Source organism: Podarcis tiliguerta, assembly GCF_965153285.1.
Source record: "Podarcis tiliguerta genome assembly, chromosome: 5".
NCBI lineage: Eukaryota > Metazoa > Chordata > Lepidosauria > Squamata > Lacertidae > Podarcis > Podarcis tiliguerta.
This window is the reverse complement of record NC_139538.1, coordinates 53,353,681-53,380,759: the sequence shown is the minus strand read 5'-3', so window position 1 is coordinate 53,380,759 and position 27,079 is coordinate 53,353,681. Positions and strand designations below refer to the sequence as shown.

The following is a 27,079-nucleotide window of genomic DNA, read 5'->3' as shown; positions in this document are numbered from 1 at the left end:
ACTGTTATGTCATCTCATTACAACTGTGGCATCACAATATGGGCCTAGGATATCTTCATTTCTGGATCAAAACTAGGGGAAAGTGTCTGCAAAAAAATACTTTTCAGAGAGAAGTATGTTGTCATGAACTGGCAGGGGAGGAGGAAGACAATCCTAGCAAACGGTGTAGCCAGGACTGGGACACACTGGGGCAAGCTGGAGATTGGGGAAGGAGGAGTTGATGTAGGAAGTACTCATGGGATGATGGAGGGCTTGGGGTCAGTGCACAGGAACCAGAACAATAGGACCCATCACCAGAGCCAGAGGGGCCCCTGTCTCCATGAACACTGTGGGCTCTGAGGTGTAGGGAGCAGTAGGCAGGGCACTCCAGGAGGCTGAGGCAGGCAAGGTGTGTGATTCCTCAGCTGGAGTAGGCTCAGAACAGGTGAGGATCACAGGTCTCGTGAAGCCCAGATGTTGCAATCAGCATGCAAAGTACAAAATGGCAGCAGAGCTGAGGTGCTGGGTCTACTCAACTGTCCATGTTGATGGAACTCAGCTTGGATGCACCAGGATATCTGCAGGACTTTGGGCACGTGGATTGACCCTGAACTGGGGACTTGATATACTGACTTGCTGCCAGGTGGACCAGGGGTTCAGGACAGTGTGGCATCTTAAATTCTAGACCCAGCAAGCATGTGCATCCAAGCAGCCAACCAAGCCTCCTTAGATGTCTGCCCCAGGGACTACAGTCTCATAGTCCTACTTGCCAGAGTACCTGTTTCAGAGCATGGGGCACTTCTTACAGATAGAATTCAGTCCCTTCTAGCTTGGACCTTTGTTGGAACATGTTCATCACATTGAAGTACCAGCTCTAGTCAAATTGGCTTCTGTTCCCAGCAACCTATTACATTGACCAATGACTGCTATCTGAGTGGCCCAAGACAGCCGATTTTCACAGGAATTTTGCCTTGTACTGTGGAGGCTCACCTGAGGCAACAGAAGATCACCTTCCTCTGGAAGATTTCTTCCTTTTGCACTGGAAAGGGCACCTTCTAAGAATCTGAGGTTGGGTGGTGGAGGTTGGGATCTTTCTTAGCCAAACAACTCTGATACTCTTCCGTCAGAGATTCGGCAAGCATCCTAAAATTTCCAGGCATCTCTTAGGCTGACAGGCCTCCTCAGTTGATTAAACTTTTAAAAGATGAATCTGTCATTTTAATGAGTATTTTATGTTCTGTTGAACTGCATATTCTGTTGTACCTTAGCTTGATATCTTATATCTGTGCGTGGTCTATAAATGTTTGTGTAAATACAATTAGAAAATACACTAGGAGGGTTAGGCCTCCAGGCCAGTTTGGTTTAGGAGTACTTTAGGTAGCAGAAGCCATGCAATTATTAGCATTCTGAGGTCAGAAACTGTACAGCTACATTTCATTTCTATTTAGAGAACATTTATTTCCACCATAAACAATAATATACATAGGCATAAAGTTAACGCTTCAGTACAGATGTGCCTTTATGTAGAACTCTACCCAAAGGGAAGCATGGCGGCCAATACACACAACACAATGAAACCATGTCAAAAGGAGTCAACGATCAAAAGCTTTAATAAATAGCTGTGGGATAATCATAGGGGCACACAAGGTAACTGGTAGGTCTGTTCACAAGCACAACTCTATACATAGAGCTAGATCTTCCCTATGAGGGAGGGGAGAGTGATCTTGTGCTTGAGTCAGGCATCTGGTTGGTTGCTGTGAGAACAGGAGGCTGGACTAGGTGGGCCATTGGCCTGATTCAACAGGCTCTTCTTATGTTCTTAATGTCTACTCAGAAGCAAGTCCTGTTGGATTTAATAAGACTTACTCCCAGGTAGGTAGGTATAGGAATGCAACCTAAGAAGCCTAGTGACCAGAAACTGTGTCATTGCTTAATCTGGATTTGCAGTTTCTACCCTAGGGATCATCCTAGATAAAGCTGTAGTCCCTTTGCCCATCATGTTTTCGTAATATCCATCCAATGCCACAAGGCCATTTTAAGGACTTGATTTTCCAACAGTCGGCTGTGAAATATGCAGAATGGTACCAAAGCTACTCAACTAACTCTATAAAATCAGGCTTTAGGTATATTTTCAAATCGTTTTGTTTATTTCTTCTCCACTAAACCATTCATCACAAAGAGTTCCTGTTAGGAGAGTTCCTTGAGAAAGAGTTCCTGGAGGAGGACTGCTAAGCTCTATTGTTCCATAAGCAAATTTCCTGACATTGCTGGTCACACAGAGGCTCTTCACCATTGTCAGATTGTAAAGCTTCACGTACATCATTACAAGGCTGCTGTTGGCAGCTATGTTTTGCTTGTTTGTGGGATTAATTGCCAAATAAAGCCCAGTTCATGAGAAATGTTCACATGCTGAATTAACAACAAGTGAGGATGATGGTGTACATAATGTTGGTGAAAAATTGGGCTTATCAGCCCAGCCCAGTTTACACATTGATTCAGCTCATGATTTTTTCTTATGGACAGAACTAACTCTAACTAGATTATCTATTTTCAGTACAATGCCATTTGCCGGTCTCCCCAAACTTGCTCTTGCATTATCCCAACATAGAATCATATTAAAACCAACAATATGGTTGAAACACATCTGGTTAAAACAATAGCATTGAAATGCTCAATGACTGAAAATACATAGGATTGAGACCGAACTGTTTCAGGGTTTATATCTGCTTTTCTGTGCCCTCCGCTCCAACCAACATCTTTAACTGCTGCTGATTTTTTTTGAAATGTAATGTCCTATGGTCATAGGAGTGCTCATTTGGGTTTCCTGATATCAATCCTTCAAATACAGTATTGTAGCTCTGGTTGAATAGCTTCCTTTCCATCTTCCGTTCCTGTTCAAGTTCTGTTCCGGGTTAAAAAAAGAAGTGCCACAAGAGAGCAGAAAGAAGTAAAGAGAAGTAGCAGGCGGAGGGAATATGTCTTGTGCCCAGGCCTTTGGCATTGCAATTATTTGAATAGCAGCAGTGGACACTCACTCCGGGTGCCCGTGAACCTTCCCTCCGTGCTCGCTCACAGAATGACCTATACGAACACGACTTCATAATGCCACCTAGAATAGATTCAGAGACAAATCCAGAACATATTACACCATCCATGCTTAACTGCTTCTTTATCTTATTAGCTTGAATCAGAACATCTAGGCTCACATCTTCAAACTGTTTATCCTAGGTGAAAACGCTGCCATTTTAAGGAACATTAAGGAACATTTTAAGGAATGTTACATTGATTTGGCTTTATAGAATGCATTTTATTTTATTTGTCAGTCGAGAAGTATAGCTACAAATTTACATGCCTATTAGAAGCATCAAGACTTCCCTTTATTTAGTTGCCATCCAGAAAAATTATTGTGGATGTTAGAAAAACATAGACTGATGTTCTAATCCCAAGTTTCTGCTTGTTCCTATTCTAGGCTTGAAGCCTAAATAGTTCATTATTAATCTTTGCTTCATTGCTGCCTTTTATCTCATAGAAATATTGATAAAGGGTGACAATGACAAAATGCTAGTTCACCTGCTTTAGTTTCATCTCCAGAAGAGGAAAGAGAGAACTTTACGGAGCTTAAGAGAAAGCAACCTTGGTTGTATTGTTGGTATTGTTTATACTGCTTGCTAATATGATATGATGAACATGTAATGGAAACGTTCTTCAGGCTTCAGAGAAGATAGATCAGATAGAGAACTCAAACCTTGCCTAAAGTCAAGTGTCTGTGGAAACTCATTGTTTAGGAAATGCTGACATGTAAGTAGGAAACTGAACTTCAAGAGTAAATTCAAGAGACAATAAATGAATGTTCTGAAAGTCCAAAAGGTTGGTATAATCAGGAAAGAAACACAAAAATAAACCGAATACTTATCTTAATTTGTCATAACCTGAAACAAAGTAACTCAGTTGTTGAAGTGTTTATCAAGGACCTTTTAAAGAAAGATATTACTAGCCAAGTTCATGAGTTTAAAGGTATATTAGACAGAAACTACAGTTTTAAGTTCCCCCATCTGAACTTCCCTGACTTTGGGTGTGGAGAGCTCCTACAGGTGACTCCTCTTCTCCATTGGAACAGCTGAGAGGGACATCATTTGGGCAAGATGTTTATTGAAAGGCTAGCTCCAGTTCCTTAGGAAGCTTCTGAAATGTGCTTGTGATTATTTCAACTATTACTGAGACTTTTGGAAATATTCTATGCTTTCAGACTATATCTTGGTATCTTGTCAATATTGATTGATATCTCCAAATTAATTAGTTAACATCAAAGTAACTTGATATATTAATCTTCAGGTAAATTAGTTAACATCTCAAGTAACATCAGGTAAATTAGTTAACATCTCAAGTAACATCAGGTAAATTAGTTAACATCTCAAGTAACTTGCTATATTATTATCTGTGCAAAGCCTGCTAAAATCCAAAGGAAATACAGACCTTCAACTATAGCACATTTATCTTTCGTCTCCTTATAGTAGAAAATCTAGTTATACTTCTGATGGCATGAAAGTTACTCAGTTACCGGTAATTGAGAGTACAGTATTTAACAAGATAAGGAAAAAGAACAGAATACAGACAACATTCCCATAAATTTAAATTATCTGGATTAAACGGCCCTTCAAAATTAAGGATTTTAAATGCTGTATTTATGGATATTTGAAAGTTCAGTACAAAAGTGGACCAAAATGTAATTTATCAATAATGTTAAAGATAAAATACAAATGGATTCTGCTTTCTCTGTGTTATGGCCTCTCTCCCCCCCCCCCCTTTCTGGCTGGCAAAATTCTCAGAAGTTTCCATTGCTTGAAATTAACCAGAAATAGTTTTGATTATGACCATTATACAACCACTTACTTGACTGTCCTCTTATGATTGCGCAGGCATCAGAATTCCCTGGACATTGCTCAGTACCTTGTCTGTTACATTCTTCATGACTTGTACCTACACACGTATAGCATTGCAGTGCTTCGCCTGTCATCAATTAAAAACAGATGAAGGCCTTATATGCAAAGAACTATGGAAAATCAGCTCTGATCTCAGCTTCAAATAAAAAGGGCAAGTTGACTTATATTTCACACAAACATTGCCAAAGAATAATGGAGAATCTAGTGAGAAGTCATTGTATTGGGTTTTAATTCGTGTGAAGAAGCAGATCAATTCACAAACATCTTGGGCTTGTTTCTATTTACCCCACACTTAACAGAGTTAATGTATTTGAGAAGTGTGATGTCCACTTTGCCTCCTAATAAAAATGAGATCTTGCAAGAAACTTTGAACTGGTAACATGCAACTTTTAATATTCACATTGTAATGCCAACCAGGAAAAGAAGAGAAATTAAGAATTCCAAATCCTGTGAATTTCAGTTTCAGCAAGATACTGTACTGCTTTTCCTCTCTCGTGTCTGCAAATCTGAATTCCAATGATGCTTTAAAAACTAGATATTCAGCATCTAAAGGGACACATTTCCAACATGAATGGTTTCCAAGTTTCACTCAGAGGAGGGGGTTGTTTTTCTGTTGTAGCAGATGAGCACCGGGAACAACACTGTGAAAATTTAATGCTGATATTTATTTATTTTTCATTTATTAAATTTGTAAACTGTCTTTCATCTGAAGATCTCAGAGTGGTTCACAGCATAAGATATGCAATAAAAACTTAAACAAGAACAAAACAAAACAATAACCGCCTGTTCCCACAAAAACATTTAAAAGGATATAGGATGTTAATCAACCATATGCATTTGGAAGATAACTTAAGCAACCTAACTAAAAATTGATTCATTCCCAAAGATGTTCTAGCAGGCACCAATTAAATGTACATCAAAGAGCTGGCCATTACTGTAACTATTGCATCATAAAGCTATGCAAAGAGTATTCCCTAGTATTAGCAAATTCCCATTCATGGAAGCAATCAGTGCTTTTTGTCTGGGGGTACACAAGGATACGCAGTACCAGCACCCTTTTTCTACTTGAAAAGCACTGGTGAAAAGTGTGGCACTTACTGTAACATCACCGGCACCTTTCTTTTGTAGAAGAAAAGCACTGGAACCAACAAAATAATTCATCTGAGATGAAGAAATGCTAAATGTGCCAGGTACTATAAAGAAGAGAGAACAAACAGAGCAAAATGACTTACTTTGGATGGTGAAAAGCAAACTGAGGAGGACCAAGCTGGCAAATGGCTTCATCATGGAGAGCCAAGAAATGTATCATTAGACAAAGCAAACTGTTTGTCATTAAAGCTCTAATGCTTATTCAGCATAGTTAATCCTCTATAGAGGATGATGTCGAGGATAAAGAGGTGTTCAGAATGCTGCTTATCTAGTTCTTCCCAGTTGTCCTTCAGACCAGATGTAATTCTTCTCTACAACTTTCTCAGGAAATAAATTTTAATCATCATCTAGAAGAAAATGCTTTATCTGGCACATCAAATAAGTCTATAATTATATTTAATTAGAAGCAAACCTCATTAACATAAACTATTTGATATCCGTTTCATATTACTCAGGGACGGATAGATGGAGATTAAACTGGAAGTGGGGAAGACTTTTTCAGATTGAGGGCTGAATTATTCTGTGGGGCCAGACCCACACACAATCTCACTCACTTAACATACACACAGCTGCTTGTATCCAATGAAGTCATCCCTGCCTGCACACTGAGACTTTCTCTCCCTGCAAACCACGCCCTACCCCAAATGTGTTTTGAGGGTTCTCCCAACCCTCTGGTGAAGATGCAGGGGCCAGTGACAGGACAATTTCATTGGCTATAAGAAGAGGAGTTTGGATTTGATATCCCGCTTTATCACTACCTGAAGGAGTCTCAAAGCAGAAAACATTCTCCTTTCCCTTCCTCCCCCACCACAAACACTCTGTGAGGTGAATGGGGGTGAGAGACTTCAAAGAAGTATGACAAGCCCAAGGTCACCCAGCAGCTGCATGTGGAGGAGCGGAGACACGAACCCGGTTCCCCAGATTATGAGTCTACCACTCTTAACCACTACAACACCCAAGCTCTCTCTCGTTCTCCCACCACTGTATCCTTTCCCACAGAGGATAGAGGTGACCTTACACCAAAGGTAGCTTCACTTGCGAATCAAATTGGTGATGATATCAAAGATACCCAGGTGGTAATTCTGGCAAGTTTCAAGTTACCTGTGAAAATGCCACTGCAGAAGTCTTAAAGGCAAGATAAGCAAGATCAATGAACAGTGCTGGTAATCAGAACAATGATTAAACCCCTAAATATATTTACTACTTAGCCTCTGGGGATTAGTGCTGCTTGTTTTGGAAGGAAAGAAAAAAACGAGTCTCATCTCTTGAAGGTATAGAGGACTTGGATGCCATGCTGTGTGTTAAACATCTGGGTACCTCCTCCCATCAGGGATCTAGAATTCCATTTAAAGCACACACACACACAAGTAGTGGAATGAAGACGCACCTATTACCCAGTTGGAAATGAAAATTCGTTGATAATAACGACTTGATGGGACAACCCCCTTCGTTTTTCAACTTTTATTTTTATTTTACAAATCAGCAAATGCAGATAAAATGTACATTCCTTAAGGCAAGAGTCCCCATGCAAGTAATACACATTTATATTAAATCCAAAAAAAAGAAAAAGACATCCAACATGGGAACTCATGTACAAAGGGAAAAGGCTAGGATGAGCAACTGCAATTTATTAAAGAATCTGACAAATCTCCCTGATACAGGAACTTTTTGAGATCAACTTGCTATGAATTATCCTACGGAAAAAATTGCAAACAATAGCAAGGAATCTGATAGTCTTCTTAGTACTGCATACAATCAAATCAATCATTATTAAGAAAGAAAAATACAGTAGTGCATACAAAAAAGTGAAAATAGATCCTGTTCACATCAATGTGTGGACATCAGTGTGCCAATGGTCATATTGCACTAAGGTTGAAATCCAGGATTTTGGTTAAAAGTTAGCTTTTCCCCATTTTGGCAATCAGTTCATCGCAAATCTTTGTCAATTCTTCTATTTCTTTATTCTGAAAAAAGAACACACAACAAAGCAAGGAAACATTTGTTAGTGCAAAGCTGTATTTACATTTCGAGTAGTCACTGCACCACTGGAGAAGTTGATGATGGCACTGGGAGCATGGTCTCAGCATGGAAAGAAGGGCACCATGCATTTGTCATGATGTCAATATGTGACCTTTCCAACAGTGAAACAGTAGCAGCAGCTGCTGTACCAATGCCTCCAAAGGGACTTTAGGCCAGGAGTGGGCAAAAGGTAGATCTCTGGAAGATCTGCAGAAGATTGCTGCAAGATTTCTGACTCCCAATTGTTTAGCAACTGCAAAATGGCACTTTTTATAAGGCTGCCGAAATGAAGAAAGTGAACCAGGAGTGGACTTTTGTGGGAAAGGACTGTGAGCTCCAGTTTTGGTCTTGTAAACAAATGTCTAGGCTCAAGCACATTTAATTCTAACTATGTATCTTTTGCGTTTAGCTCTGTTTGGTGGATCTTGGGCTTCTTGTAAAAAAAAACAAATTAAGTCCAACAAGCGTCAATTTGGCTCATCCATGCTTTTGGTATGTTTTTATGACAGGATCTTTACTTAAAGGTGCAAGTCTGTTCGAGGTGTCAAGCTCAAAATGCAGCCTGCAGCTTTATCAGTTTTTGTACCTGCAAAGGGAGAACTCTACAGTTTTAAAGCCAGTGATTAATTTTATGCAGCCCTGTCTCTAAATAACGGGATCTATGCAGAGCCCATTTGGATTTTTAAAAAGGATTTAAAAATAGCTGCTTTTCATACTATATCTATATACCATATGTGCAATCCAATTGTTATGGTCACCATGTGCAGTTCATGTAATAGGCAGTTCACTTACAATAGGAAAGCAGAATTTTTCCAGATATTTTAACTTGACATTCAAAGGTGACTTCTTGTATTATGTGATGCCAGCCTACACAGTACATATGACCCATAAGAGATTCCATGGACAATGGTGATAAACTTAATATGGTGCCCTTTGATCCGGTGAACTGTGAGCTCCAGCTAGGTCTCTGTGTTCAATACATCATCCTATAATTCACAATGGTCAAATCCCGGCTCCAGTTAGAATACTCAAGCTGGACAACAAACACATTAACTACTGGATCATGAAGTGTGACATCAGAAAGAGTTACTCAGTCAGAATTCTCCTGTTCTTAATTTGTTTGGGCAAGTAAGTACCACATCTGACTCTGGATGCAAAACACAATACACCCTCTAGCAGCAGCTTTATAAGACAATTCACAGGGAGTTTACCTTTTGTTCCAGTGTTCTTTCCAATGCATCCACCTTCAGCTGCTCTTTACGGAGACTGGCTTGGTAAGCTGCCTGTTCTTGTTGAGCCTTGCCACGGACTTGTGCAATTTCAGCATTGGCTCTGTGAAAACACAGCTCATTAAGGGTGCAGGCCATGGTGGGTTTGCCTTGCTTTTTGTATACACTCACAACAATGACACATGGAGGCATACTAAGTGGGTCCATGTGCCTGCTTGCCCTTGGAAAAGTCACACTTGAGAGCTACTTAAACATGACAACATTTCACGCACAATGTTTATAATGGAGGGAGCTGGAATTTGCATCGTTGTGACTCATAACACACAATCATGAGTCAATCTGAAATTTATAATAAAACAGGGCTGTGGTTATGCAGTGATCATACTACGCAAATACAAAACTTGCCACTGAATGCAGAACTGAGTTTGCACAATTTGAAAAAAGGGATTTTATTTTTTTTGGCTGTGAAAATGGTCCTTCTAATCATGGAGACAATGTCTAGTGAAACCTTAGAAGCTGAAGATGGAACACAAGGCAGAGCAGGAATCACAGGGATTCAGCAATATATACGGACCTCCTCCACTCATGACTTGCAGAATAAATAATACAAAAGAGGCAAATATATGAAAATTAGCTGGGGCTAGAACAGGGAAGGGGAACCTGTTCAGGCCAGATTCTTATCTCCTCTACCCTTTGTGAGTCAACTCTGACAGATGAGCAAGGTTGCCAATCAGTTGACATCACAATGACATCAGGTGATGATGGTCGGAATTTCAAACCACCATGCAGGGCTTGCAAAGACCAGCTGATCAGCAGGCTTGAAGCCATTGCCTACCAGCTGTTGGGTGATGGCTTCAAATACTGTGCAAGTGGCTGTGTGATCCAGTTCCCCACAGGGAACTCAGCAGCACAATCAATCTAGCTGCATCTCCACCTGCCCCACACCTGGCAGCACATATGATGGTTTTTTTGGGGGGAGAGGCCTTGTGGATCAATTTGGGATCAATGTCAGGTCAAAACTGGCCTACGGGTTGGATATCCCCACCACTGGGTTAGAGAATTAGACAGAAGCTTTCGGTTGACAGACCAGGGCTCCTCTCACCCACTACCAAAATACCTGTCCAGCTTTTCCTCTGCATGAATTTTGAGGGCTTGGTATCGCTGTTCTTCTTTTTTTACTCGTGATAAGTACTCTTGTGCGCATTTCTTTAATACCTCTTCATTCTTAAGTGAAAAGAAAAAGGAGAGTTAATAGGAGGGAAAGAATTATTTTACTGGACTTTTGTGATCAAACTTCACGGCTTCGAATGGCAAGTCCCTTTCCCCTCACCCTCAAGTGCACCCCCAGTCATTTCCATGGAGGAACTGTGATTTGCACACAAAACAGGGATGAAAATCAGGCTGTCAATTAAAAGGAACACAGAAGCCTCTGGGTGTGACACACCTCTCTATCTGTACATCTTAGTTGCATGTGGACCTCCAGGCTGAGGCACAAGTCTACAAGTATTTATTCACAGTGACTTACCTTCCTAAATCCTTCCAGAACCTCTTTCATTTTTTCATATCTTCTAAAGAGATCTGCCAGTGATTTTTCCACAGAGTTCAGATCTGATAATGCTTGCTCTTTTTCTATGATCAGCTGCTGGACTGTGTGGTGGGACATGGATTTTTCTCTCTGTTCATCCTCTGTGGGAGACAATTACAGAAGGAGCACAAGTAAGAATAATGAAAACTTTTTAATTGGTATTATCCACTGTGCTTCATAGGGGATATTAAACATTAGCATGAGATACTGCAAGAGCATGATAGAGGGGACATAAACTGGGCTCCTTTGGGAGGGAAGACTGGACAGGAATTTAGTAAAATAAACTTGCATTGGAAATTTCATCTAACCAGAAGGTTGTTTGTTTTTAAGTTTTATTTTGTTTTCTGATGCAGGAACTAAATGGACCTCATTTCTCCTCATGATACATTCTAAACAAGCCTTTTCCAATCAGGTGCCTTCAAACTGTTTTGCACTATAACTCCCATCAGCCCCAGTCAATGACCAGGGATTATGGGAGTTGTAAGCAAAAATATGTGGTGGGCACCTGGTTGGGGAAGCAGGTTTTAAACAGAGTAAGGAAGTGCAGTTTGGCTTCTCTCCTTTGGAACAGAAGCAGGCACTAAACACAACAGAAATGTTTCTGCCTGGGAATTGCCTTCCATTCTCTAAGAAACTTGCTTATTCCAATGCAGTGCAGTTATTAATTCAGCAATACTGATTAGGCTTCCTGTTGATGGAAAATGAGCTCAACTTACATCAACCTGAGGCAGCAAACTTGGCAAACTTAGAATCATTACATTTGTGGAAGTGCTAAACACAGCAAACCGCACACAGATCTTCACTTTTAAAAGTGGTTGCTCCAAACAAAATAACAACCCCCACCCCAAACAACCCTATGCACAAGGTTGTTTCCACCTGCCACGCCCCACCCTCTTGACCTGGAAGTCTTCATGACGGGGCTGTTACTATTAACTGTTGCCTTCTTAGTGTTATATAGCATTTTTTTTTTTTTACCATGGTCACAATATGATCGTACTTAGGCTGTTTATTTTCTGCAAATGCTTTTGAGCACAAATGTATCTGTGGAAAAAGTGGTAAGTAAAACCCTCTATGACTATGATTGCCAAAAATGTGATATACTTCCTGTATCTCAGAATGTGGAGATTTGCACTCTCTTTTCCTACACTTCTGGGGAGACATCGAAAGTGGGAACTTGGGACACCAGCACTAACTACAATGAAATGAATTTGTTGTCCCTACAACTAAAGCTTGTACATCTCACTGATGGATATTCCAGTTGGCTAGAACCCAAAGAGGAGAAACCTGTGCATTAAAAGAAGGTTATATGAAATTGGTCATGGGTGGAAGAAACAGTTTCTGTATATAATTTTGTGTACTGTTCCTACTGTACACATGCTGAAAACACTGAAACACAGTCTGCTGGTAATGACATATTTGTCGTTATACCCTGTTTCGGAGGTTAAAATGAAGCCTGCTATCAGAAATCTGCCAATCCTTTCAAAGGACATTGGCTATTGCTGTCTGGTATTTCTAGGCAGATACGGCAAATACACAGAAAAAGAAAGAAAAGGAAAAAAGAAATGCCATATGCAGGTGTGAAAGTTGGTGAAAGCATTACTTACCAGGCTTGCCTTTGTTTTGGAATTGCAAGCAAAGAACAAGAAGCAACAAAAATGGAAGCAAAATAGAAAAAAAAAATCAGGGAATTTAATCAAGAAAGCAGAAAAAACTTAAATGCAACAATCTGTAACGCAAAGAGGGCAATATCCCCTTATTTCAATGTTGACGAGGTAAATAGCATAATAATCTTGAATGAATGAATGAATGAATGTAGTTTTAATTGTCAATTGAAGCAATGAGAAGCCAACATGTGAATGAATGGTTCAACAAGGGAGCTATGGGGGGTCTGTAAACATGAAAGCATAAGAAATGGGGAGGGCTATATATGGAATTGATACTGGCAAAACGTTCAGTGCAAGGGGCCATTTGAAAAAGAACTTGCATAATCTGTGAGTGAAGTGTTTGCTTTCAGAATTGGTGATGTTTCACTTTGCAGACTCTCCTGCCAGCCTGTACTTGGCCTATAGAGTGCATGGCGTCCACAATGTTGCAAAAACAATGCAACACAAAAATTAATTTTGGAATGCAGATGAACATGCAATAGGGGCTGAAGCAGAGGCACATTGAAGCGATTTAACAAAGGAGATTATATGAAGACAGACAAGATCTGAAAGGTACGTGCCAAAGGATTCTGAGGATATAAGCTCCTGCCTCACAGCTCCTATTCATAACTTTATAAGCCTGAAGATATATTTTCATCTACATTTCTGGTGAGAGTTGCAGTACTGTGTTCTCCATTAGTTAAGACACTTCTTTAGAGCTTTCTCAGAACTACTTGACCCAATTCAGTATTATATCGAAAGGGATTAGCAAAATACAGTCACAGCTGCAGATTTATAAAGAGCTCAGAAGGGTCTCTTCAAGCTATAAGTGGAAACCATTCTGATGAGCTGTTTTTTTTTCTTACTTTTCTTCTGCAGAATACTAATGTGTGTAACTCCATCATCTGTATACTGCACAATCAATATATTTTTATATACACACTGGGTGATCTTGCCGCATGTCTAACCAAGTGATACGAGACACATGCGATGCAGCTTAGAAGCAAGCCACCAAGTAAGCAAAATTCCCCGTCCCCAAATTGGAATGTGAAATCTTCCTGTTATGATATAAAGTAGGAATGGGGGATACCTTTGGCCCTTCGGGTGTTGCTGAACAATTCCCATCATCCCCTGACCACTGGGGTTGATGGGAGTTGGAATCCAACAACACCCAAAGGGCCACACGTTTCCCACCCATAATATAAAGCATCCTGCCATAGGAATTTTTAAGCCAGCCTAAATAATAATAATAATAATAATAATAATAATAATAGGTTAGTACAGTTTGGCATCTTGGGCATTGAGTCTTGAAGCCACTGTGGAACATGTGAAGATCAAAGTCATAATGAGTATGAGCCAAAGCATTTCTGATCTCCATGAGCTGGCTTAGCCTGTCCTTGGCCTACATTAGTTCCACCTAGGGGAATAGTAAGGAGGATGCAATGCACAGTGCACAGTATTAGAAGCAATATTAGCACTGGTTTGTAGAAGGTTTCCCCCTCTACCCTATATTTCTTCTAGGATTCACCATCTATGCAGACTCTCAGGAACCTTTCCAAGCACATACCTCTCTGCTCCATCACACTCCTAAAGAAATGGATAACTTATATTCTCCACAAAGAGCCACTTAGAGGAGAGGGTTTAATTTATGTGATTATTCCATAGTATCCAGTGGCAGGGAAAAATGTGTCTTGGGACATTTGCACAGAAATAATGTAATTTAAGGTGTATGGAAGAGGGGACACACACTCACTTCTACCATGTGACAGTCAGCCAATGAAGCTTATGAACTCTACCTGTCTACAATAAAAAATGGCAGCAAAGTCCACTTTGGGTGACTATCACAAAGGTTTCATCCCAAGTTTGCATCTTCGCCAAAGCACATGAATCCCTATGGATACAACCCTATGTACGTTTCCCTGGGAATATGCGCCACAGAGCTTAGTGGGAATTAGTTCTTAAGAAATATGCACTGTAAATTCAGTCTGTAGTAATTTCATCTTAACTTGAGGGGGTAAACAGAGAGAGAGCAGGGCTCAGTTCAGATTCTGTTGCTCTGGTGATGAAATTGTATATCTTTTCAGAAAAATTAACCACCACAAAAACACAAGATTCAAAGCTGTTGAGTTAAAAGGAAGAAAGGGAACAAGAGTCCTGACTTCAAAGTCATATCTGCAGTAAATTTTTCCAGTATCCACAGCACCAAAGATGACACAAAAGATCATATGAAGCCATATGATCAAATTCAAGTGCTACAGTTAAGTGGGTTTGGCTTGAGCACTGCTTATAAGGAAGGCAATCCAGGAATTATACCTAGCCAGTCTAAGTTCTTCAGAAGAAGAGGATGGTACAAGTGTAACAGACAAAATAAATGATGCCTTTCGAGTGTGGTGTTTGGCATCAGGAAACTGTTCTAGTGACTCATTTCTGTGAAGGGAATAGACTGGGAGATGCCAAATGGAATAAATTCATCAGAGACTATCAAGGTATGTTTCTATCTATCTCTTTAATTGGGGAACACTAGCCTGTAGAGCTAAAAAGCAAAATGCTAGTGATGGGCAACTCTGGGCAATTTTTAGGATGTTATGAGGGACACAAGCAGACACAGATGTGTGCAATATGCATTGGAAACTGCTAACAACAAATGTATAATGCTGATGCTGAATGATGTTGACGGAGGACAATAGAAGAAACAGGCCAGGAAGTATTATGAAGAACAGACAGACACAAATTAACCCAAACAGGTATGAATATCATATTTTAAATCTATAAACATACATTTTAATGGGTATATTGAACTTACCCATTACAAATTTGTAACTGAACTGTATGTGCACATATGGTACTACATTCCAGAATTGTACTCTGTACTCTGAATAGCTGGGCTCTACTACAGAAAACAAACACTTAGTACTCCTTAGCAGACTGAGCTGTGCTAGTCTGTTTTACTTAAACCCGGAAGTAGATGAGTGGTTACTCCACTGCTATGTTAGTATGATCCCATGAATCTTCAAGATTCATATTAGGACTGTACTCACCGGGCAGCTTTGCAATTATTTTTTAAAAAAATGCAAATATGTTACTTGGGTTGTGGTAATGAAAGAAAGACCAGAATTATATGGCTTCCAAAGACAATGTACATATTTTAAACCCTTCAAAGTGATGTTCCTTTATGTGGCTTTAGTCTGTTATTCCATATGAAGAGAGCTTTGTTTTTAGGGACTTAAATAATACTTCCAAGCTGCTGATAGTCTAAGCCCAGCAGCATTTTTAAGACAAACTACCTTATAAATCATAAGAATTTATATGCTGGAGCTTATGCTCTACTAATAACATTTGTCTGTCTTAAAGGTGTTACTAGATTCAATATTATAAAAAGTCTAGTGCATTTCAAGCTAATGACTGGCAAACGTATGCCACAGAGTTAAAGAGCTTGTGACTAATGGCCAAGCTGGTTTGGAACAGAGTTTCTAAAAGAAATATCAATGGTGTCCAGGAGTGTTGCAACATTTTCAGATCTAAAATTTTATAAACATTTATTTGTGAAATATTTATGTAGGTATTCAAAGACAAAATACTGGCCTGCAATCAGATATAAAGGGACTTTTCCTTTTTTATTCTCTTATTCTTTTGCAGAGTGAAGTTTGTTAACTAGACATCTGCCTTCTTACTCCCATGTTGGGTCAACTGCCATTAACAAAGTTGGCTCAGATCACATTTGAAGTACCGCACATAACTATGGCATCAGCCCAGATTTCCTTGGGAACATTCTAATAAAAACCAGCTTTCAGATGAACAAGGGATTGGTAACAATCGCCAAGACCTTCTTTAGGCAGGACCAAGTGGTTGCACTTGGGAAGTGAGGCTCCTGACCCACTTTCATAGAATCAGCTTTGGGCACTAGATCATAGAATGAAGTGGTACCTTTAGGAAAAAGAGCCATAGATTCTGTTGTTCACACAAAACTACTTATATTGTACTTAGGATCAGATTGCCAGTTGCTAAATATTTCAATATCTAATCATTTGTTCTTGTTTGAATAATTTCATGGATCAGCATAGCCCATGTGGTGCTCTCCAGATCTTGTTGGACTACAACTCCCATCAGTCTCAGCCCCCTTGATCAGTGAGGATGTGAGTTGTAGTTGAACAACATTCAAAGGGCACCATGTTGGCTTGGCCTGTTACAGATTACCCATGGAGAAGTAAAGACATCACCGTTTGGCAGAAGTAATTAAGCAGAGAGCTTTGCCATTCTGATAAAAGTAATACTGAATAATGAAAGGACTTTCTGAAGATGGAGCAATGGATTCTATCCAAGATGCCTAGGCTGTTGTGTACAAAATCAAAGTGATGTGACCAGCTATGTTTCAGATCTCTGTTTCAGGAGACTGGTTTTCCAGGACTAATTAGTAGCTCCTGCCCTCCTAAGATACTTTCACAATTATTGCTGATATTTAAGGCTAAAGGAACCCAACTTTAAATAAGTTTCTATATTCTCTTATCAGAATGAGGACAGAGAAGTTCATCTTTCATGACACCGCCACCTACCTATCATTTGGGCAATCGTCTTCTCATACTCTGAAACAATTTTCCTATAGAAAAAGAAGAAAAGATAATAAAAGATAATGAACATACATGCACAGAAATTAATTTTTGCAATGGCATCTCTTAAGGAAAAGCCTTATTAAATACCTTCAACATACTTAATAAGATAAATGTAGTTGAGTAACAACAGGGCAACACTCCATCAAAGCTTAATTGATACACAGCACAGCACACAAGGTGGGCATATTAAACTCATGTCCTCATCAAGACATGCAGTGCCATGTATTGTGGCCTGTCTAGTATTAGATTAGCCTTCAAATTGGTGCCCTCTGGATGTTTTGGACGGCAATTCCCATTTCTTCCAGCTGGCATCTGGGAGAGTCAGTGAAGGTTGTGCTAGATACATTCCCTCTTTTGCTGTAGACTTGATCAAGGGGTTAGAGAACACATTGTTTTCTTCTTATGAGTAGGCTTCCTTGTTAATCCTTAAGAGACCCTTTTGAGTATCTTACTCGAGGGGACTAATAAATCTATTACTGAACAGATGGCAAGATATCTGAACGTCATAACTTTTAGACCTGCCATGATCGTTAGTTTCCAGCTTGCCATTGTTAATCATCGGTTCTACTGAGGATTTGATTTTTTACTTTGCATATTGGTTGATAGATTGTAATAAATACTTGATTGACTGACTGATTTGATTGATTCTTTGCTTCCCTAGTCCAGATGGGCCATACACAAATGAAGGCCTTTATCAAACTACAGCTGACTGCAAGCTTGACAGGACTGTAATATGGAATATTTTGAACTTGCCAAAATTTGGAAGCAATCTGCTGGTTTATTTATTTTTTTATTATAATTAATTTTGTAAGCATCATTACTCTGGAGCAAAGTCATATTTACCACTCCTCTGGAACACCAAGTGTCCAAACCACAAGAAGACTTCTGAAGCAAGGCATCTACACAATCTGCAGAGATGATGCACCAAAGACTTCATAATTCTACAACACTTTTGGGGATTGATCCAAGTTCATTAAAAATCAATGAAGGTTTTGTCAATGGGTTTAACCGAAGACAGTTTGTTCCCTTTTGCTATTCCATATGCCTAACTGATGAATTCTTAACATGCAGAATACAGTTCCTTTTGCCAGGAAGTGCATATTTGCAGAGGGGTGTGTTGCAGTAAGAACAGTGGCTTGCCTCATATTATACCAAATCTTATATATTAAAAAATAACGAGGACTTACATTCTCATTTGGGGGGGGAAATTACAAAAATAATCTGTGATGCCAGGACAAATCCATAATGTTATAATTTTATGAAAAAGTCATAAATCTGTCAAGCAAAATGACAATTTGAAAGGTTCGTCCTCATTTTAAAAACACACTCGCACCCTATTACATCCTCATTTTAAAAGCACACCCTTGCATCCTATTTTGGATTTGTTCTCAAAAAGAGGCTAGCTGGAATAAGCAGATTAAAAGTGATTTAGGAAGCTGATCCTTGCCTTTCCAGAGTGAAATCAGGCTAATCAAATGTGACTAGCCTTAGTCTGTTATGTTTGAGTCATAGTTTGCCAAATGAATATTCAAGGTAGTTTGCACGTCAATCTCTACTGCCTTGCAAAATAATAATAATAATAACCTGATGCTGTTGGGAATCAAACCCATTTTAGGCATAATCTGTGAATGTGAATATTTTTGGCATATCCGCAGGAGATTCTAACAGCTAACTGCAAAGGTTCTCAAGAATCCCTTGCAAAAGGCATTTTTTCTGGTTTGGGTTTTTTGGTTCCTGTTTTTATTGTGCATTTTGTGTTTTTATATTGTATCTTTATGTGGTGAACCGCCCTGAGATCTATGGATGAAGGGTGGTATACAAATTTAATAAAGACATAAATAAATAAAATAAATAAATAATAAAACAGCACAAGACTAATAGATAGGAATAAGCGGTACTCTAGGCATTTTGTTCATTGTCTCCACGTTACTAAAGATCTGATGCAAAAAATAAATAAATCACAAACAATTCTAAACAGCAAATAGCAGCAATGTACAAATGCTGTTTTACATATGGATGCCTTTGTATGTTATAACAGCAAGTCTTCTGAAAGCACAGGCATAAAAAAGAATAGAAACACACCGCATTTCCATGACTTCCCTCCTGCTCTCTTCGTATTTGTCTTTCCATTCTGACACCTCTCTTTCCTTAGCTATGATCTGTTACAAGAGGAGAAAGAAGCCTGTTAAATCACCTTAAAGGCACAAAGCATCTTGTCAAGTAACTTCTTAAATCATTAAGAGAATGGGAAGATTTTCAAATAAAAATGTTTAGGCATTTCCTGCTTTTACCGAAGACAGTATGGCTAAGCAGAAATACCATATTGGCCTGAATATAAGCAACACCCAAATATAAGCCATTCCATTCCTTGCTGCTCCTGGCTGCATACTGGGCCGAGGGTGGCATTGCTGGCGGCCTTTCGCTTTCCTTGCTCTCTCCATTCCTGACCTTGGGAGAGGATGGGGGACTATGTGCGGGGTGGACACCGCTTTACTGCACTCCTGGCGCTGTTTGCCCCGTGCTCCTGGCTGCATACCATAAGGTTGCAAATATAAGCCACACTTTAACTTTTCACGGTCAGAATTTGGGAAAGGCTTATATTCAGGCCAATATGGTAAAGTGTGCCAAATCTATATCCAGGTTTCGCTCTAGCCAGCAAATTGTCACAGAGATTGGGGTGACAATCACCATTGTTGTACATGTAGAAAACTGGTGTGAGCCATACTGACGCCTTCATTTGGACTCCCATTCTAGCTAATATACAATGCTGCTCTAATCTTCTGAACCTTCTTGTTGCCTTTTTCAAGCATACATGCTGTATCTCACACCATCAGTGAGAAAAGTGCGCAACTGTTGCTCATCACTTCCCTTTTACGCATGTAGCACTGATGTAAGCCAACCTGCTTGGCTAAAATTTGGCCAAAGGCTTCCAAGCACATAAATCCAATATGCTAATGAACATAGTGCACCTGCTGTATATGTTTCTCTCCTGGCTAAACAAAATAGTTGTTTAGAGATGCATCTCGTGCCTCAACTGTGTAAGTTTGTCCCCACAAACAAAAAATTATAACCCAAAATTTGATGGGGCCAGCTTTCTATGATGCAGAGCAGAAAAGGGTATACAATTGAGGGGCAGTGCAGAGAAGCTGTATCATAGCCATGGTTGAGGTTTAAAATGCTGATTAGGAGCACTCCAGGGTTAGGGTTAACCATGGGACATCATGCTGAACTGGAGCTAAGGGTGTTGAGAGACAACTTATGCCTAAGTGGAATTATTCATTGAAACATTCCACTGTGAACCATGGTTAGGAAGCCACTGGCACTACAACTGTACTGGCCCATTGCTTCAACACCCTAACATAGACGTTCTTTTTGTACACAGGTAAACCTCAGAACAGCTGCACTTAGGAAAGCCTACTCATAAAATAAAAAAAAACACAGAGAATTTTATCATTTAAGGTTATGGGTTACCTCCTCTCTGGCAACTCTCAAGGCAGAATCCAAGTCTTGCTGCTGGTAAAGCAAACTGGAGTTATTCTCTCCCTCTGAGCTGCTTATCCGAGAGTACAGTGCACTTTTAGAGATGGACACATCAGCTGAGATGGCAGGGTCTCTCTGTTCATTAAAAAAGAGAGGAATTGCATTGATCATTAACCATATGTTCCACTAGTATTTCAGGTATCCATATATATATATATATTGGGGGGAGGGTGGACAATGAGGAAATGTGAGGATACGATGAAGGGAAAATGTTCATCTGTATATAGCTTAGATGGCACTATACAGATGCAAATGGAACTGAAAAACAGAAAGTGTATATAGAAAGGTGTAGTCAACGATTTTTTACTCAGAGTGGACCCATTGAAATTAATGTCAGGGACTAATGTAGGTCCATTACTTTTAGCGAGTAAGAGTTTGTTGACTATAGCTCACTGTGCTATTCTGTTCATTGTATTTTCTGTTTTTATACTTTTATTTCTTTGACTTGTCAAAGCCCTGGTAATAATTTAATGGCCCTGGAGTAATTATTGAACATAGCAGACGCTACTGGGAATTCTGATCTTTCTAGATGAAGCACAATCAGGTTTAAAAGTTCACCAGTGCCTAAACATGAGCACCACACAGTCTTTCTGCACAAGGGTGAGTTGGAGAACTCAGTGTCCTGGGGTTTATGCCTACCTGCTCACCCAAGTGCTAGAGTCACATTCTGCTGAAATTCACTACTTCTCTCCTAAGATTGTTATCACCCCTTTAGGACTGTTATCATCCCATGCCACACCCAAGACTGGCACCTGCTGAACCATGCACTACATCAACAGCGTTGATTTAAAAAAGCCAAGGCAACAGAAGAACAAATGCACATGAAAACTAAAGTGAAAGCTTCTGCATGTGAAGATAGGCTAGGGTCAGAAGCAGAGAGGCCATCAGGCTTTCCCCTGTTGGTCTGCCCAACTCTTCAACATCGTTTCTTTTTTCTTTTAAATTTTCCAGCTTCTGCAGATGAAAATAGCAGCAGGATTGTCAGACATGCAGGCATGTTTGCCTGGAAGGAGTCAGGTTTTTGCTAAAAGATGTGTGCATGCAATGTCATAAAAGCAAAACAGTGATAAGACCATCAAAAGCCATTGGCTACGATGGTCTAGGGATACAATACTGATTACCAGGTTATGTCAGAGAACATATGGCAACCCATACGTTTGAAGGATAGATTTTGGCAGATTTCCATAAAAATAGCATAGAGGGAGGAGACTATCCCAATAGTTTCACTTATTTATTTAAGGAAGATCCAAATATTGTTGGACTCGAGCCCACAGGTTTTATACACCCCTGGTATAAAATAACGACTTACGGTTCACCGTTTTTCATTTAAGTATTCATCTTATTATCACTAGCACCACTAGAGAGCAGTAACTTAAGGAAGGTTCTGCAGATGGGGAGCATATTCGCAGACCACATGAAAAGAGAATATGATCACAATACTTATTAGGTAACTCAGCTGTACACAACTAATTCACAATATTTATGGATGACCATTAAGCATGTAAGCAAACCAAGATTAATCTAGAGTCAAGCAAGGTAAATTTAACTGGGAAACTATAAGCAACAAGAGCTATTGTGTACATGAACATACTAGGAGGCTGGCTCAACTATTTCTTTGCATAGGATAAAGGAATTCAGAACTCTTACTTTTGTTTTTTGGGAAGCAAACCTGTTTCTTTTCCACTGGCCACTTTTCTTGTACCAACACTGAGAGCATTATACAAAATAAGAGAAGCAGATGACCAAACTCAGCAAGGCTACTTAGAGCTAGGTAAATAAGAGACAGCAATTTTAGTTCATTTCCTTCACTCTGCAAAAAAAGGATCACTATTGTGCAATACCTTGAAGGCCAAACTCTACAGGATGCTAAAAGCATGTTTGCATTTAACAGCCAAGGTCTTTAAAAATGCAAATACCACCAGCTGGATGGAAGCTGATAATTATCAGGATATCAGAAGACCTGGAGGGGAGACTTAATCCCTTCCTTCTCTGCTTTAGTGCTGGCACAAGACCTTCCTCTGAAACTGCAATATGCCCTGGGAAGAAGACTCCCACTGGTGCCAATGCTGTGATTATCTGCCTCTTCCTCACATGTTCACAAACCTGCATGTTAAGTCAAAGACACATTTAGCATCACATCTAGTTCGGCCCTTAATCAAAGGTCCTTTGAATGCCTCCGCTAGAGCAAGATTCTCTCTTATGCTGTATTCAGAATTTGTTAGTAAGGCAGGGGTGTGATGTGATGTTTTAAGGTACAGTATCTTAAAGGTAAAGGGACCCCTGACTATTAGGTCCAGTCATGGCCGACTCTGGGGTTGTGGCGCTCATCTCGCTTTATTGGCCGAGGGAGCCTGCATACAGCTTCCGGGTCATGTGGCCAGCATGACTAAGCCACTTCTGGTGAACCAGAGCAGTGCACGGAAATGCCATTTACCTTCCCGCCGGAGCAGTACCTATTTATCTACTTGCACTTTGATGTGCTTTTGAACTGCTAGGTTGGCAGGAGCAGGGACCGAGCAACGGGAGCTCACCCCATTGTGGGGATTCAAACCGCCGACCTTCTGATCAGCAAGCCCTAGGCTCTGTGGTTTAACCCACAGCGCTACCTGCGTCCCACAGTTTCTTATGAACTATTAATTTACAGTATCAATATCAATGAGAAATTTAAGTATGACCACAATTCCTCTCATGGAATTTGAGCAGGTCTATCAAAAGAGCAAACCATATCAACAATGGTCTATTTGAACTTTGATCCACAGCGTGCCTCATCCAACAAACCAATGTATTTCGGAAGTGTGCAGCGAGGCCCAGCAGAGCAAGAAGAGCATAGGCTTAACCCTTGTCACTTTTTGTTCCTACACTAGCTGATGGCTAAAAGGTGCTTGCTGAAGGAAGCAGGCCTAGACCCCTAGTCCAGGGATTTTCCAGGAAGTTGTATTCATTGTAGATGAAACAACTAAAACATACAGCTCTATGATATTCTAGAAAAACTCAGTCTAATTTCTACCCTCTATCAAGCAGGATTAATGTTCCTGCAAAGTCATCCAGTAGATCCTATTATAAGTAATCTGCACTTAGCTACTGTAAGACACTGTAGCTTCCAGAGGATTCACCCATTGCTTCTTCAGTTGACCTTGGCAATGGTGGCGGTAAAGTGGAAAATTAACCAAAAAGTGCGCTTCCTATCCTAACAAGACATCAGAAGAAACTATCAAGCTCAGATTAAACATGGGGACTTAAACACGGGGACTTTTCCAGTATCAAATTTTCTGGATTATCCGTCAAAATCAGAGATATAACATCTCTTGATTGCACTTAATTAGCTGCTCCTCCAGTTTCCCCATTATCGTGCTAATCCACTCAAGAAAATATCTGTACATTTCATAACTATGAATAAAAAGGAGTTTTGAACTTTGAACATTACAGAGAAAAGTATTTGAAATAATGTTCAGCGTAACACTTAGCAGTGGCTTTGTTCACAGATAACAACTCAGCAGAGCATGAGACTCTCAATCTCTCAATCTCAGACTGCAGCCCCACATTGGACAAAAAGATTCCTGAATTGCAGGGGGTTGGTCTAGATGACCCCCATGGTCCCTCCAACTCTGCAATTCTATGATGCTATGATTCTATGACTAAACAATGGATGCTCCTTAACAGCTAAGTGTTAGGTTCGATCCAGAAGCCCTGATTTAAAAGAAACCCATGAATCATAAAGCAGGCTTTGAAGTTGGCTTATTATGAAACTGACCATAATGTGGTTTAAATCGAGATTCCTAGCCAGGACCAGATTTAGGTTTGATGAGACCTTAAGCTACTGAAGTTAATGGGGCCCTTTATATGTCCAGCTGTCCCTTGCCAACAACAAATTGTCGCTGTTTTTTGTGTTCAATATATGCTATATGGTAATTTATGGACCTAATAGGTATCTAAAGCCATTTGCACGTAACAAAATATGTATTTAATCAAAGTGATTGTTGAACTGAAATACAATTAAGAAGAAGTATATTAATAGTGAAAGACTTTTAAATTTTTTGGGGGGCCCCAAGAGAGTGGGGCCCTAAGCTATAGCTTGTTTAGCTTATACGTAAATCCGGCACTGTCTAGCTCAAGTATAACACTAAAGTGAGATTCTACAAAAGTGAAAGTAAATTCTTCTGAAATTCTCCCCTTGGGCATGTGGGTAGAGGAATGAGGAAGGTGTGGATGTTGAGGCTCATCCACATAGCACTAAAATATTGTTTAGCATTATATGGAAAGCTGCCTAATGTTATAGTAGTAAACTAGGGCTTCGAGCTTTATTTGGTAGATTATTAAAGATGGCCCTTCTTTCTAACAAGTGCATGGTTTTGATCCTTACGTTTCTTATATTTTGTTCAAGCTCTCAAATGTAATTAACTGATTAAAAGTAAGATCATTAATCAACCGGAATCATTTAATCACTTGGCAGCTCTGCTGTGAATACATTCCACTATAGGTGCTTTCTAATGCAAGGTGTTTATGTGTGTGTTAAAGATGGCAAATTCCAAGGCTAATCCTCTCATAATGGCCTGGTTTTCACATCTCACTAAGCCAAGCCATGCCTGCTTGGGAAGAGATCATGGCTGCTTTACTCCTGATCATTCTGCTACCATTTAGATAAGTGTGTGTCTGATGGTCTAGCTCTCTCCAGAATAACCATGAACTGTAACCAATATATGTCTTATGTTTTATGGCTCATGGTTTGTCTGTGAGAACCCTCTAAGCCAAACCATAGCTTCGCTCACCCCTGTGCAGCAGCAGAATAACTGGGGAGATGCAGAGAAGCAGTAATTTACTCCGTGGTAAGCCATATTTGGTTTAGCATGATGTGTGAACTAGGCCACTGTCTATCTTTTACAGCAGAAATAAACAATACTAGTGCACATTAACTAAAACGAAGTTTAAAAGAGCACTTTTGAACCTCAGTTATGGAAGGGACACAGTCATAATTCAGATAATCAGAAGTCCAGTCGTACAGCAATGCTAATTTACATGGATCCATAAGGGCTGGATCTAGACACATCAAAGAAGCGTTTCAGTTAAATGCATTGTAAATCTAAAAAGGGAAAACAGGTAGAGAAAAACGGGACTCCATAGCGCCATCTGGTGGCACAACGCTATATCGCATATACAAGGCATATAAATTGTTTTTCCTTTCCCAGTCTAACTGAGACCATGGGTACCAGTCTAAATGCAAGATGCGCAGAAAAGCAATTAAGCTGGAAGAGATGCTACCGGATATCAGATCTTCAGCATTAAAAAAGGATAACAATATCAATTTTACCACATCCTATTTCCTTGCTCTATCATCTTGCTCTACTCTTTCTTCTTTACTTTGTTTAGTGCTGACAGTGTATATAATCTTGAAACTATTTGGGGGGGGGTGTGGATAGTATCTATCCAGTGCTTTTTTTCTAAAAAAAATGTTTAGGGGTACTCTCATTTTCCTACTCGTATTGAAATATTACCCCTCAATGAGGCCAAACTGAGATTCACAAAATGTTTAGGGGTATGCGTCCACCTGCACACCCCCCCCCCCGAAAAAGCACTGCATCTATCTATCTGAATGATGTAAATGACTATTTATCAGTTCCTCTGCTGCCACCTTGCCCTCAAAGAGAATAAAACATTCCCAATGTCTTCAGAGTTCAAGAACAATCAGAAAGCTTTACCACTTTCACTTCAAACTGTCCTTTCAAGCTTTTTGACTTATCTACTTTGCTCCCCTTTTTCTAACCACAAAACAGCTGACTTACAATTTTGTTCAAATGGAATTTAACATGCAGAATTATTAGTCTTTTAAAATAATATGGGTTCAGTTCCCATGCACTTATTTATACATACACAAATTTCCCTAAGTAAAGTAATTTTTAAAACCCTCTTCATAGCATTCTGCAAAATAAATCGACGCAGCCGCACCATAAACTGATGGAAAATTTGCCATTGGTTTTAATAAAAAGGGGATTACACTCATTGTGCCCACTGAATCAGCAGCTGAGCTTCAGGTTATGTAATTAGGCTGAGCAATTCATAAAAATGGGTTGGGGGGGAAATAAACTTTGCATTTGCAAATCAGCTTGCCCGTCTAATCCACACAAAGTGCAGTTATAATGCTATGGTGCAAAGGTTTTTAAGATGGTTAAAATCACCTTGGGATTGGCTCCACACCTGCCTTGTTCAGTTGTGTACATGTGGTGCATGCGTGCTACAAAACAAAAACGAGTTCCAAAAGCACATGCATACAATATGCTCAAAATTTGGAAATATATGTTTCCTTTAGGACAAATATCAGCTAAATGCCATGTGCAGCTGGCAGTAAATAAAAAAAGGGACTGAAACCACACACGTACCCCGCTCCAGTCAAACC

The 27,079-nt window shown here is 39.8% G+C and overlaps 1 protein-coding gene across 39 annotated transcripts in view; it reads right to left on the bottom strand.

The window, feature by feature from the left end:
- Nucleotides 1–7,514: 7,514 nt before the first annotated feature.
- Nucleotides 7,515–27,079, bottom strand: part of TACC2 (transforming acidic coiled-coil containing protein 2) — a 156,915-nt gene continuing 137,350 nt past the window's right edge. For all 39 annotated transcript variants that reach the window (XM_083439538.1, XM_083439530.1, XM_083439565.1 and 36 more), the window contains 7 exons: nt 20,623–20,766; nt 19,234–19,310; nt 17,095–17,138; nt 10,842–11,002; nt 10,434–10,540; nt 9,299–9,419; nt 7,515–8,032 (listed from right to left, as the gene is read on the bottom strand). In XM_083439538.1, coding sequence (XP_083295664.1) covers nt 7,967–8,032; nt 9,299–9,419; nt 10,434–10,540; nt 10,842–11,002; nt 17,095–17,138; nt 19,234–19,310; nt 20,623–20,766 — 720 coding nt within the window. In that variant the 3' untranslated portion in view covers nt 7,515–7,966. The remainder of the gene's footprint in view (nt 8,033–9,298; nt 9,420–10,433; nt 10,541–10,841; nt 11,003–17,094; nt 17,139–19,233; nt 19,311–20,622; nt 20,767–27,079) is intronic.